Source organism: Pezoporus occidentalis, unplaced genomic scaffold, assembly GCF_034315485.1.
Source record: "Pezoporus occidentalis ecotype Australia unplaced genomic scaffold, CSIRO_AGI_Poc_V1 ctg67, whole genome shotgun sequence".
Taxonomy (NCBI): domain Eukaryota; kingdom Metazoa; phylum Chordata; class Aves; order Psittaciformes; family Psittacidae; genus Pezoporus; species Pezoporus occidentalis.
Window position 1 is genome coordinate 113,510 of NW_026916019.1, and position 13,884 is coordinate 127,393.

At 39.2% G+C, this 13,884-nt stretch overlaps 1 protein-coding gene across 4 annotated transcripts in view; it reads left to right on the forward strand.

The window, feature by feature from the left end:
- The window catches only part of ESR1 (estrogen receptor 1), a 178,948-nt gene that overhangs the window by 8,255 nt on the left and 156,809 nt on the right, over positions 1-13,884 (forward strand). For 2 of the 4 annotated variants that reach the window (XM_062640887.1, XM_062640888.1), the window contains exon 1: positions 11,355-11,391. The exons of 1 other annotated variant lie outside the window; for it this stretch is intronic. In XM_062640887.1, the coding sequence (XP_062496871.1) occupies positions 11,367-11,391 (25 nt within the window). In that variant the 5' untranslated portion in view covers positions 11,355-11,366. Of the gene's footprint in view, positions 1-11,354; positions 11,392-13,884 lie in introns of those variants that run through there. One more of the 4 variants, XM_062640889.1, reaches the window with a different exon arrangement.

Genomic DNA, 13,884 nt, shown 5'->3' on the forward strand with positions numbered 1-13,884 from the left:
GGAATTAATCTTTCAGTTATGATTTTTATAACGTATCAGATGTGGTTCTTACTGTCACATGGTAATTCACTTCTTTCACTAATTTTATAATTGATTTTTTGGAAAGAGTCATGGATTTCTGGCAAGCTCTTTCTTTTATGATTTATATTGTTTGATTCACGCAAACTTATTGCTAGCCAGTAAATATATTTTTTTAGTACTTGTTCCATTTGTTGTTTAACAGTAAAGATAAATTTACAGGAAGAAACACTGTCTTGCCTTTTTTCTTTTTTTGGAAAGGAGTGCTTTACTTCTTTTTATCCTTTCTTCCACCATCTCCCTAGATATTAATTCTTGCCTAAAGATTGGCAGCTCTTCTCTACAAGATAATTCTCAGAATTTGCTGTGGAGTTCATTGTCTTACTCAAGTACAGATGTTATAATAATTCTGCTTACCTCCTACTTTCCAGCAGGCCTTTCTTTCTAATTGTGCAGCTAGAGAACCAAAGAGTCTGCAGCCTTAGGAAAAATGTGGTCCTGCGCTCCTGGAGAAGGTGAGATCCAATGGGAGTTTTAGGATTGACACAGCCAATTACTGCAGTCTCAGATGCTTTGCTGGGTAGAGGGTCATCATCCCTGAGGCTGTAGCTAAAAACCCAGAAACACATGTAGTGTATTCATGCTGTTGAGACAGGGTGAGTTGAGGAACAAGCTTGGCTATGATAGTGGATGTTTTAATACCAGGTGCTTAAGTATGGCTGGTGACAGAAGTTATAGAGTGGCTTGAGCCTTTTCAGAGTCTTTATGGGATAAAGCCATCTCTTCAACCACAACTGACCTACATTCCTAGATATTTTGCATTGGCTTTCAGTAAGCCTGAAGTAATAACATCTGTGAAGTGATCCAAATCTGTGTACAATGACCAATCTTTAAATCCTCTGCAGATGTTGTCCTCTGAGAGTTTTACTTTCCCATCTCTGATGAATAGGTGTGATCAGGTCACTGTGGTGTGCACAGAGCACTGTGGAAATTCTCTAAGAAGTGCCAGGAAGTGCCAAGTGTCTTTTGCAACTGCTTTGCTGTTACATTAGCAAGCCAAAGATTGCTTGTCTGGCTCAAACAGTGCCCTACGGTACAATCTATCAAATGTTTATCTCTGATAGTTGTTGTTTAATGTTATCTTCAGTGACTAATGGATTTGAAAATTCTTTGTTGTAACCAGTTACGCAAGCACATAATTCTGCTTTTTCTCTTAAACTGTTCTTTTCTTCTTAATTATCACTTTCTATCATCTCCAGATGCATTTGGAAGGCGAACAAAAGAATCTGGCAATAACCCAAAGGTTTGCCCCTGAAGTCTTCAACATTTTTTTTTAACACTTCTCTGCTCTTTCCTCTCCACACAATTAATTCTTTCCTCTTTGTCACTGTTTTCTAATGCTCTTGGGAAGAGTGGAAGGAAGGGGAGGAGCCAAGAGCAAGCACTGAGGTTTTTGTTTTTGTTTTTTTTTTTCCTCTTTCTGCTCTTCCTCCTTTCCACTTAATCTAAAATCCTGGCACATTTCTCACTGATAGTCAACCGTTAGTTCAAAGTAAACAGAATTCTTTTCATCCTTTTCATTCTTCTTTTTCCTCTTCCCAGTCCCTGCATCACCCTCACTGGCCTGTTTTTTTATCACAATGAAGAAAACTCTCATTCATATTGCTCAGGCCTGGGTGGCAGCTTTGGCTTGGACATCCCTGCTGCTGTGCAGTCTAAATCGGGATCACTAATTAAAATTAAATCCTTTAACTGTAATTGAATTACAATTAATAAATATAATTAAGTAAATTTAAATTAATCTCTAATTTTATCCAGGCTCTTATACTGGACACTACCATACACTTACTAGATTTTCAAGCTGATGATGTTTTGAGCTTTCACCCCACTGAGGGCATCTTTCCCATGCAGGAGGAGTTCCTTTTTCCAAGATAAATCTAAAAAACTGCTTTGCTACAGTGCTTTGGGATCTGCTTTGAAATACCCTCTTTTCTGGGACATTAACCCAAATGTGACAGCAAGCAAATGCTGACTCCCTGTCTGTGTGTTCCAGGAATTAGAAGACAAAGCTGCTGGTGGGCATCACAGGTGCAAGGCATCTGGGCTGTCTGCCTTGTCAAGGGGCAGGATCATAAAATCATTTAGGTTGGAAGAGACCTTTAAGAGCATAGAGTCTAACTGTCAACCCAGCATTGCCAAGTCCATCACTAAACCATGTCCCTAAACACCATGTTTACAAGTCTTTTAAGTACCTCCAGGAATGGTGACTGAACGGCTTCTCTGGGCAGCCTGTACCAGTGCTTGACAATCCTTTCAGTCAAGACATTTTTCCTAATATCCAATCTAAACCTCCCCTGATGCTGCTTGAGGCCATTTCCTCTTGTCTTATTGCTTGTTACTTGGGAGAAGAGACCAACACCCACCTCACTACAACCTCCTTTCAGGCAGTTGCAAAGAGCAATAAGGTCTTCCCTGAGCCTCTTTTTCTCCAGGCTAAACAACCACAGTTCCCTCAGCTGCTCCTCATGAGACTTGTGCTCAAGACCCTTCACCAGCTTCATTGCTCTTCTTTAGACATGCTCCAGCACTTCATCATCTTTCCTGTAGTGAGGGGCCCAGAACTGAACACAGGATTTGAGGTACAGCAGGACAATTAATTCCCTAGTCCTGATGGTTACACTATTTCTGATACAAGCCAGGATGCTCTTGGCCTTCTTGGCCACCTGGGCACAAGCTGGCTGATGTTCAGCCAGCTGTTGATCAACACCCTCAGGTCCTTTTCCAATTTGCAGCTTTCCAGCCACTTCTCCCAAAGCCCAAGGTATTGAATGTTGTTGTGGCCCAAGTGCAAGACCCAGCAGTGAGTCTTGCTGAATCTCATACAGTTGGCCTTGGCCCATGGATCCAGACTGTCCAGATCCCTCTGTTGAGCTTTTCTACCCTTAACCAAATCAACACGCCCAACCAGCTTGGTGTTATCTTCAGATTTACTGAGGGTGCACTTAATCCCCTCATCCATATTGTGGATAGGTATTAAGCAGAACTGTCCCCAGTACTGAGCCCTGGGGAACACCACTGGTGACGAGCTGCCAACGAGATTTAACTCCATTCACTACCACTCTTTAAGTTTCTCCATGCGGTCAGGTATTTTACCCAGGAAAGAGTACCCCCATCCAAGCCACGAGCAGCCAGTTTCTCCAGGAGAATGGTGTGTGAGACAGTGTCAGAGGATTTACTAAAGTCTAGGAAGACAACACCCACAGACTTTTCCTCATCCACTATGCAGGTCACCTTGTCAAAGGAGGAGATCAGGTTCATCAAGCAGGACCTGCCTTTCACAAGCCCATGCTGACTGGGCCTCATCACCTGGTTGTCTTGTACATGCTGCATGATGGACAGCACTTAAGATTATCTGCTCCATTATGATCCTATATGAGCCAAGGATGCCCTCTGCCCCTGGTAAGGCTGGGGGTAAGGGGTGCCAGAGCACTGGGAGGATTTGGGAATGCCAGTCAGGGGTAAGCAGGCAGGCATATGAGTGCTGGAGGCAGAGAACAAAGGCTCATTGGTGTGCTTTGACCCCTCCTGGAGGGGGAATGAAGCAGTTCAGGTCAGGAGAGGTGTGCAATGAGTGCAGACCAGACAGTTCTCCAGGCTGCTGATTCCGGAGACAAACTGAGCAAGGGTACATGCTGGAACGAAACAAAGACACTGGAAAGGTGAAGAAGGTGAAAGCAAGCAGACAAGGGGCTTGAGGAGTATGGTTTGGGTAAAAGCCTGAGATGGGACATGGAGGGACTGGAAGGAAAATAGGACTTCTGGCAAGTGACAGACGTGCTGTGTGGTGAGCTGCCTCAGGCTTTTATTGCAGGTTACACAATATGGGAACTTTGTTAATTAAAAAAAAAGTCATGCGATTACATTATATTCCTCATTTGTTTAAGATGGGGTCGTGCTCTACGCAAATGCAAAGTTAGAATTTTTTGCCCAAAATGTAAAAAAAGTCAAGTTAAAAACTCCCCAACATCCTGAAACCTAAGCCATACCTTTTTTTTTGAAACAGGACATGACTTTTGGGTATTTAGGATTGGCAGTCAGATGGAATAATGGTTCTGGGGGGAAAACACCCAAAGACTGGAAACAAGGAAAAATGAGGAGTTGTTTGAAGCTGAGAAATATGCTTGAAGGGAAGGAAACATGGCATAAGGACCAAGTTAAATCATCTGTGTGTTCATCTTGCTCTTTGTTAAGTCCTTTAGCCTGCATGACGTATAAACTATGGTAGCATTGGGGAAAGAGCCTATTACTATTAATAATTAAGATTTCAAAGGCAGTATTTCCTTATTCTGTACAAGTTAGGTCATGAGGCTGGGAAGCTTGCTGATCTGTAGAGTAATGGCTTGTCTAAATAAATGTCAGATTTTCTGAGTTTATGCTGCAGTAACTGCAGCCTGCCGGAACTCTCTACCTGACTTTAACCTGTAAGGTCACACTGAAAACAAAATCACATCAGGGCTGGCCTAACAATTCCTTTTTCTCTTTTTTTATGTTTTCCCATGAGTTTAATTTTCAGGCCTTTCCTTCCTACCTTTTAGGTAAAATTTAGCCACAGATTGCAGTGCAGACTTGCAAGGGCGCAGAAGTGAATCACACTGTTTGTTTTGCCAGTGCCAGAGCCCTGCAAAGGCAAGGGAGATCCTGCAGCTGCCGCAGTCACCCACCCACGAGAGAGGCAATACCCAAGTGGGCAGAGGCTGCTGCTACAGGAAGATCTTGCAGCTGGTGCTGATCAGGCTCCCCAGACTGTTTTGGCAGCCAAGGAGCAGCAAAGCTGGTTATTTAGGGTCTTGGGTCAGCCTCCCTTTACATTATCCTTTCCTTTCCCCTCTCTCTCCCTGAGCTTCTGTCCATACACTTATCCTCCCTCTCACAGAGCTCACTCGCCTTCCGTTCTGAGAGGCCTGCAGGCAATTTTGTTACAGGGTTAGGTGTGAAAAGCAGGTAACTGGATTTGAGAAAAATGATTTAAATGAAAGGGGCAATGTTATGGTTGAAGTGGCATGCATCAAAGGATTCACTATCAGTGTTGCTGTTTGAGTAAATTTGCCTGAGTTTTGCTGCATTGTATCAGTTTATCACTCAGAAGCTTGTGGGATTGCTGCATGGACAGAGATGTGTAACAAACTCAGAGCTTTTCCATCAGCAATGACCACTTAGGGCAACAGATTTGAGCAATATTTTTGGCTTGTGTATTGAAGAAGTATTCACTGCACAGGTAATAATATAGGAAACATAAAGACTACCAGAAAGCAGTAGCTTTTTAATACATCCCTGTGAGCTTTTAAATATTATTTTGTTTCTCTACTTACAAATGTAAGTAGAATTTTTTGCTTACACACGTTCTCCAGCTATAAACATACACCTGTAATATCTGTGTTCCTTAATGTCTGATAATTCTTTTATCGTATCTACCAGTGCATGTCTCGAAAACCACCTTTTGATTAGAGATGGCCTATAGTAACATGGAGGTATTGAAACAGCTGAAAAGACCTTAACTCATTACTAGTCTGTCACTCATAACAACAGCTGGCTTTGGCAGGAGGTCAGCAATGTAGGTTTGAACTTCGTGAACTACAGATAGCTCCTAATATTAGAAAGATAGATGCACACAAAGAATTTCAAGAAGGTGGATCATCTTTGTCTGAAATTTTAAACTGGTCTTTTTTCTGCAATGGTACACAGGTTTTTATTAACACATTCTCTCTATTTTTATTTTTATCTCAAATATCTTTTAGAAATTGAGGAATTCCCAGTCAAATCACATATTTTGTGAATATTAATGAAACCCTAAGTCTGCTCTGTAATGTGCATTTCTAGTGTAACATTTTGCTCAGCTTTGTAGACTTTCCTTCTTATATCCCTTCCAAAGATTGCATGTTTATAACTTTATGAAAACAAGATCTGTTCAATCTGTGCCTGATTGTGTACTCAGATTTTGAAATATTAAAACATCACCAGTGTCTAGTACCTAACTGGGTAGACCTCTGGGATTTTTCCATTGGTGGTAAAGCAATTTCTAGATTTGCTAAACCAAACGGGATTGTATTTCCTGGAACATTAGTTTAATGCTAAGAAATGTTTTCAGTTTGTACCTAATCAAATTTCTATGGAAGACAACAAAGTTGATACTGGTCTGAGCTAAAGTCTTGGCACTAAAGGAAAGGAAATACCCTGTAGCTGGACACTTCAGAAGTGGAACCCATGCAATATAAATCATGCTGATTCACCTCCTTCACATACCTGTTTTTCTGATTTGCTGTTAGGCACTCGCTCACCATCTTAGTGTTAGAGGACAGAAAAATGTAAAGAGCTTCTGGGTACTCTTGAGGCTGTTATAAAGCCCATTGAAGGAGAATCTGCCCACTGACTTGAATGGACCTTGCCTCTCTTAATGCTCAACAGCTGTAACAAAGAAATTAATTTGTATAACCTTTTGATTTAAACCATTTCTAATATTATGTTTCTTGGAATTAACTTGTTCATATAAATCCTGACCTTTCTTGAACAGATGGTGATAGTGATGCCAGTGAGATTGTTATTGAATGGCATATGGGAAATGTGAGATCCAAAAAATATATTTGATTGCTGGCGATCAAGCAAGAACCTAATTTAACTGCAAGGACATTTTATATGAATCAACCTGTTACAGCCTGAAGTTTTCTGTAAAAGTTTCAATGCTCTTGACCCCAGCTAGGCTCTTAGGTATGTAGTTACTTGGTGCATACTCTTTTGAGAATATTTCCCCGAACAAAGATTTTTAGTGTTGTGTTAAAGGCTGAATTCCAGTTGTACAGAGTCTAAATGGGCTAGCAATATTAGGTGATATAAATGAAGAGGGTAAGGAGCTTCCTTATTAAAAAGACTGAGTTTGCAGGATTTACGACAACAAAATAATCTCATGGAGCTGCACTGTGTTTAAATAAACCAAAGTTAAAGTCTTAATTACATTTAAAATACTTATGGCATATGCATATTATTACTTTAAATTTTTGTGAATTGAAAAATAACCTGGCACCAATCTTCAAAAATAATATGAATTGCAGAGCTCTAGTTTTTTCAACAATTTGGTGGAATAGAATGTAGTGGCGACATACTGATGGCTGACACAGCAGGCAGCAGACAATACTATACAACCTGACATTTCCCAGCTCTTTACTATTTCTTTTAGCAGAAATAAGGAATGGATAAAAATGGCATATCTATTGAGAACAGTAACTGAAAGGTTAAAAAAGTAATTGTTTGCTATGTGAAACATTATTATGTATGCAAACATAAAAAATGCTCTTATTTCCATTCTCGCAGCACAGAATTACTCATTTAGCATTTGTGTTTCTATTAGGGGTTGTGTTATCTGGTAGGGATGGGAATTCAGAATGAATTTGTATCAAGGAGAAAAGAGGCTTTAGTAGAAACAGTCATCCCTAGAATAGGAGGGATTGGTTTTATTATTCCATTAGAACAGGTTGGATATTTTTTTTTTTCTAGAGGGAAGAGATATGATCCCTAAATTTTGTGTTGCTCCTTGGTGTCTTTAATCAAAGAAGGTCACTAAATGGGTTTAAATGTGTTACATGAGGGTGGTGTTTTCCAGGAGTTTGTGAGTCACATATGTATGCTGGTGTTTAAATCAGATATATTGCCAAATACTAGTAAATTCACATAGATGTGTGTGGTGAATTTAAATAATTAGGGGGGCCATCTGTTACAGAGGATTAACTTCAGACTCTTAGAGGCCAATTTTAGAACCAGGATTACTACAGTTTGTTTAAATGGCTGTGGATTGCAGTTATACACAGGAGAGATTAAAAATGTGTAATATAATTTACTTCCATCTGTATGTTAGTTAAGACTAAAATGTATAGTAGTTTTTCTCTTTTTAATGAACAGCTATAAACTAAGTGCATAAGGAAGGCTGAACATGTTATTAATCCAATTTTTGTGTACTTGTACTGAAATTTCTCACTTACTTTCCCTTTAGAACATATGGGAACTTGATAGCAGCAAAATCTTGATTTTTTTTTTTTTTTTTTTTTTTTTTGGGGGGTGGTGAAGAATATTTTTTTTAGTGTGTATTAGTATTGTGAATAGAAAAGGGGTCTAATTACTGTGTTTAATGACAGATGTGGAATAACCTGCTGGACCTGCTATTTTGCTTGTTAAGTATTCTACTAATTTATGAAGAGACTCTTTCAGAAAATTGGTTCAATGCAGTCATACTCATGGGACATAGTGAGCCCACAGCATGAAAAAAAATTGGTTTCTTCTGGCTCAGGAATTAAAATATCTACCAAGAAGGTAAAATAACGATGCATGTTCCTACCTATTTAAATAGGTAAAACTGTTCTGCACGTTACTTTTAATAGTATTCTTTATCTATGAATTGATCTGTTGGAAAATATGTACAGGGTAAGAAAACATATGAATGTTTGTCACTATTATACTCTCAGTAGAAATTTTATAAAATAAGAGATGTATATTGGACAGTATTTGAGTAAATAGGTTGAGTATTGAAACGTAGGATTTATCAAATTGCTCATTTGATGAATTCTTATTTAAGCAACCCACTTCCAAGTACTGGGTCCTGCACTCGGGTCACAACAACCCCATGCAATGATACAAGCTTGGAGAAGAGAGACTGGAAAACTGGCAGCACTGGAGGTGTTGATCAACAACTGACTGAGCATGATCCAGCTTGTGCCCAGGTGGCCAAGAAGGCCAAGAGCATCCTGGCTTGCATCAGAAACAATGTGGCCAGCAGGATCAGAGAAGTGATCGTCCCTCTGTACTCACCGTTGGTGACGTCTGTCTCAAATCCTGTGTTCAGTCCTGGGACCCCCACTGCAAGACAGACACCATGGGTGCTCACACTTTCTGTTTTTGCCTTAGGCTCTTTACTCTGTCTAGTGTACTTCCTCTTCATCATGCTTTTCCCCCTACAAGGGTACGTTTCTTTTCTTATTGTGGCATTCCTTTAGCCACTTGATCTACCATCTTTGCCTGTAGGTCTGTTTGTCATATTACATTTATACCCCACTGAGTTATGTGTGGTGGAATATTTTAGCATAGCACCCACCTTCCGTGTTTTGTAGGTTTCATAATTTCAAACTGAAAAAAAACAGAATGTGGTACAATACGATACAAAGCATACAAAATAAGGTATATGTTTGGCCACAGACAGGTGACTGAGATAATTTGCAATTTGTTTGGGAAGTACAGTGAGAATACGGTGAGAAAGGTATTAGCACTTGGCCTTCTCTAAAACATGATGAAGCATGCCATTGTTACGTTAAAATTGATCAAAGAGATAGTTTTTCCTCCTGGCTTCTTATATCAATGAACAGTATAGCTGTATAGCTGAAGCCAATTTTCTTCAGTAATTTTAGGAAAGAATCCACTGTTTTGTGTACTTTTATCAGTGCCTGGTATGTCTCTCATAATGATCAATGGTAAGCTTCCACTGGCTTCAGTTCTGCCACATTATCTGAAAAATGGCATAAGTAATGCAAAGCTTTTCCTAAGAACACAGTGATAAAAATCGTGTACCTGGTAGAATACTTGGAATTATATACACAGTTATGCAAATTATGGATCTCAATTTCTTTTTTTTTCTTTCTTTCCCTGGGAAAAAAAGTAAGCTCCAAATATTTCAGATTTAGTAGTTTTGGAAAGATATCCTTTATATTTAAATAACCAGTGGCAACATCTCTGGTGTATTTTCTGCTATGACTTGCAGTCAACAATCATGTTTCCTTCAAAACTGTTAATAAGAACAGGGAAAATATGAAGAGCTTTTCTATGCTACCATGTTTATGTGGACTAGTACCTCACTTTGTGAAAAATTCAGTGTAAGTATTGGGCTATCCTGTAGAATAAAATAGACTTTGGTTTTGTAATATCAAAGTATCTGTCTTTATTGGATTAAATATATTTTCTAATTATGTATATCTTTTGATATATATGTACAGGGTTTTTTTTTTGGGGGGGAGGGAAATTTGAGATTTTACTATTACAAATCACTTTTGCAGGTTTCTTTTCAATGAAAGGAGAATAATTTGGTTTCTTGACTTCACGTTATTTACATTTTGCTTTCACACTGTGAATCTGTTGTGCAGGAATTTGCATTACATTCTCTACTCCCATGTTCATCCAAAATCCCTTGTGAGCCATTTGCAGTGAAAGGGTGGGTATTTCAATATTTTTCCTTATAACTGCAAGATGAGGGAGGGTGACTGCCTTGAAGGTTTAGAACAAGAAATTATTTCCTGCCCTTGCCCTGTTAACATATACAGCACATTTCTCTTTTCCTTGATCATCTCTTTTCCTTTTTCATACTGCCATTTACATCCTTCAGTGAGGTCTTCTTCTGCAGTAACTGTCCTGACATTTCTTTCTAAACAAGGAAAAGCTTGACATTTCATAGAACATGAAACTGTAATAATCTGTTTCAAATAAACTAGTGAAAGGCGCAAATCTAATTTTTACAAAAGGTAACATGTATTCTGTAATCCTAACAACAGTATTTTGCTGGAACTTATTTTCTGCAAGTTTTACAAAACTGGAAGGGCTGCCTTTCTAACAGTGATATTTAAACAGCAACATCAAAATCAGACTGTATTTGATTGTTGTATTGAGCTTGCATTTTGTCACTAATTCATCTGTCCAGCTTTTGCCTCAGAATCTTTGAGCCTTCTCTTTATTTATAACTGCAGATTTACAGTGCATGTTTTACTAGTGTACGGATCTGTAACCATAATTTTACTTGTGAAAAAACTGAAAGCAATCTTGGAAATGTGTTTACGGCTCTGCCAATTATCTTAAGAGCATATGCTTTTAAAAAACCTGGCTCCTCTTTAGAAACAAACTACTAAAAACCTTAGGCTGAACATGAAAATGGTTCCAGTAGTGGGTGTTTATTTCTAAACTGTACTAGATTTATTTATAAATTTAATAGATTGTATTTCTGGTGATTTGTTGAGACTTGTTCTATCAGCTACCAGGTTTAGTTACATACAGACACGGACTGAGATTTACAGCAGAGAACATTTCCCATGTGTTGAAAAGGTGGCTGATGCTGGGCTGCAAGGTTCACGGCATTGCTTGTTTTTCAGTACAGTCTAGGTTATTGTCTAAATTTATCACCTTTTGCCGCTAAGGGCATGTTATTGCGCCTGCAATACGTCTTTTCTTGCAAATGTGCTTCTGGTTCAGCTTCCTTGCTCCTGAGACTTTTCTATTTTGGTTCCCTGAGTCATGTGATTCTCCTGGCCAGTGAGAGCCCCACAGAGGGAATGGCAACAGCCTGCTGGGATCTAAGTAAGTCAGAAAAAGCTCTCGTTTTTTTGCAGTTTCTGTCCCTCACACTCAGTTTGAAATGCTGCTTTTACCCCGCACCTTTGCTGAGTGCACATAGTAATACCTATGGCAGTGCTTAGAAGTTAGGGTTTTTTGGTTTGATTTATTTTTTTTTACTCTTTCTAACATTACTTTTCTGACTATGTTCCTTTTTTCCTGTGTCCCGCAGTGTAGTTGAGAAGCCTAAAAAAGAAACAGAAAACAAACCAAAAGCATTCCAAGTGGTGCCTAAAGTATGTTTTAAGTTTAATAAGGAATATTTCAGCTGCAGTAGTACTTTGTTTAACATGTGCTATAAACAGTGTCAAAAATCATATGCTGTATTTGAGGAAGAATGATGTGACACTCCCCCCCCCCCCCCCCCCGCCGTCCTTACCGTCAGGCAAAATCGATCATATAGGAAGAAGGACAATAGTAAACAAAATGACTGAAATCCCATGCTGATGCCTTGGCCAATTGACTGAGACACAGTGGTGAAAGGACTTAATTCAATTACAGGGTAATCATGTACTCGAGGCAGTATATCATTTTTCTGTGTGAATGAAATGAAATGCAGTATTTTGATCTTAGCTGATGCTAAGCAATGCTTTTACTATATGATACTGAAATAGCGTTTGGTGACATTTGTTGTTTTATTGTAGAGGCTCTTCCTGGTACAAAGTGAGAGTCTTCTTTTTAAGACAGGCTTTAAACTCTGTAGGTAAAATTTATCTGGCAATTACTACTGAGTAGTGGCTTTGTCTAATTTAACTAGATTTTGTTTTTTCCTTGGAAAAAAATACTATTTTACAAAAACCCTTTTGCCCCATAGTAAGGTATAGGTATTTTTCACTTCTATTTAAGTTTTTTGGTTTGGTTTTGGTTTGATTTGGTTTGATTTTTCTTTCTTTCAGATTACATGTGCTTTCTTTGGAGTTTACTTTTAGGTTTCAATGCTTATTTTAAATTTGGATATCTAAGTGATATGCCTTGATACCATAAAAAAAATCTGAGAACAGATTATCCTGATTTCCCTTCATGGCTTGTAGCCTGGACCCTGTATGGCATCATTTGGAGGTGCAAGAGACCATTACCGCACAGTTCTTTATTTTCTCTGTGTTGCTGATCTATATCCTAATGACCAGGCATTAGATGAAGGACTGTGTGAAATTTTTCTTCTCCTCCTCCTCTCCTGTCTCTCCCCCCATAGATTTTGAACAGAGAAGTTTCACTTAATGACTGCAGCGTGATGCAAAGAGCAGTGTGTCAGTTCTTCAGCGCAGTTTCTCTCATCATCATAGATGCTGAAAAAAAATAATGTCCCAAATTCAGTGTTGAGTTGGTGCAGTGTCAGAAGTGCAACAGCATCTGTGTGTAAATATGTGACTCACAAGCTGAAAGCAATTAGAAAAAGCCATCCTTATCATGCAAACTAGATGAATATTAGGAGCCAATCTTACAGACTTTAAAACCAGTTTGCGTTGTTGGGTTTGTTGATAAAGTGAAGCATGTGCAGGAGATTTTTTTATACTCATTAAAAAAAAAGTGTGTGTTCATTAGATGATACAGCAAATACTAACCCAGCACTGCCTATTTGCCTTTGCTTCATGAGTTTGCACAATACCGACATGCACATAATGGGAATTTTGAGACATCTCAGAGTTGGATTCCCTGGCGCTTTGCACAACTTAATGCTAAGGCTCATGAACATGAGTCCCCAGCTTAAGAAATGTGCCAATCTCTGTGGTAACCAGAGGAATTGCAATTGGTAAAATACAATGAGTTAAATTAAAGGATCTGTGCTATTACTAATTTTCTTTTTTTTCCCCTCCTACTGGTTTATTTATTTAACTTCATCTGCACTCAGCTGTTGTCTTAGTTTCTGAAAAGGAACATAAGAAAATATGAAAAATAAAAGGAAAAAAGAGTGGGGGTAAGGAAGGAAGCTTTCTTCACTGTGAACACAGTCAAACAGTGACACAGGTTGCCTAGGGAGGTTGTGGAGTCCCTGTCCTCAGAGGGATTCAGAACCCAACAGGACAGAGTCCTGAGTGACCTGCTGTGGGTGACTGCCTGAGCAGTTGTCTCTGCTAGATGACAGGGACCTTGAGGTCCTTCTCAGCCACAGCAATCCTGTGCATCCTAGAGAATTCCAACCCCCCCCCCCCCCCGACAATTCAGTGAAGTAGACAGCACTGTTACTCTGGGGGGGAGATCAGAAGTCACATGTGGATTTTAATCTTAGACAGTCAATCTCATATTTTAGACCTTGTCATGTCACTGTCTCTGTTCAGTCACTAATCATTCGTTTGGAGTGATGGCTGTGCATGTCTTGCTGGCACTGCCTAATGCATGCCACCTGAAATGTCACTACGGACAGTGAGCAGGGTTTCTTTTTCACCTCTTCCTCACACCTATTCAAAGTTACCTCTGGCAGAAGTTTCTAATCCTATCTTCTTTTTTGCACTGCCTCCT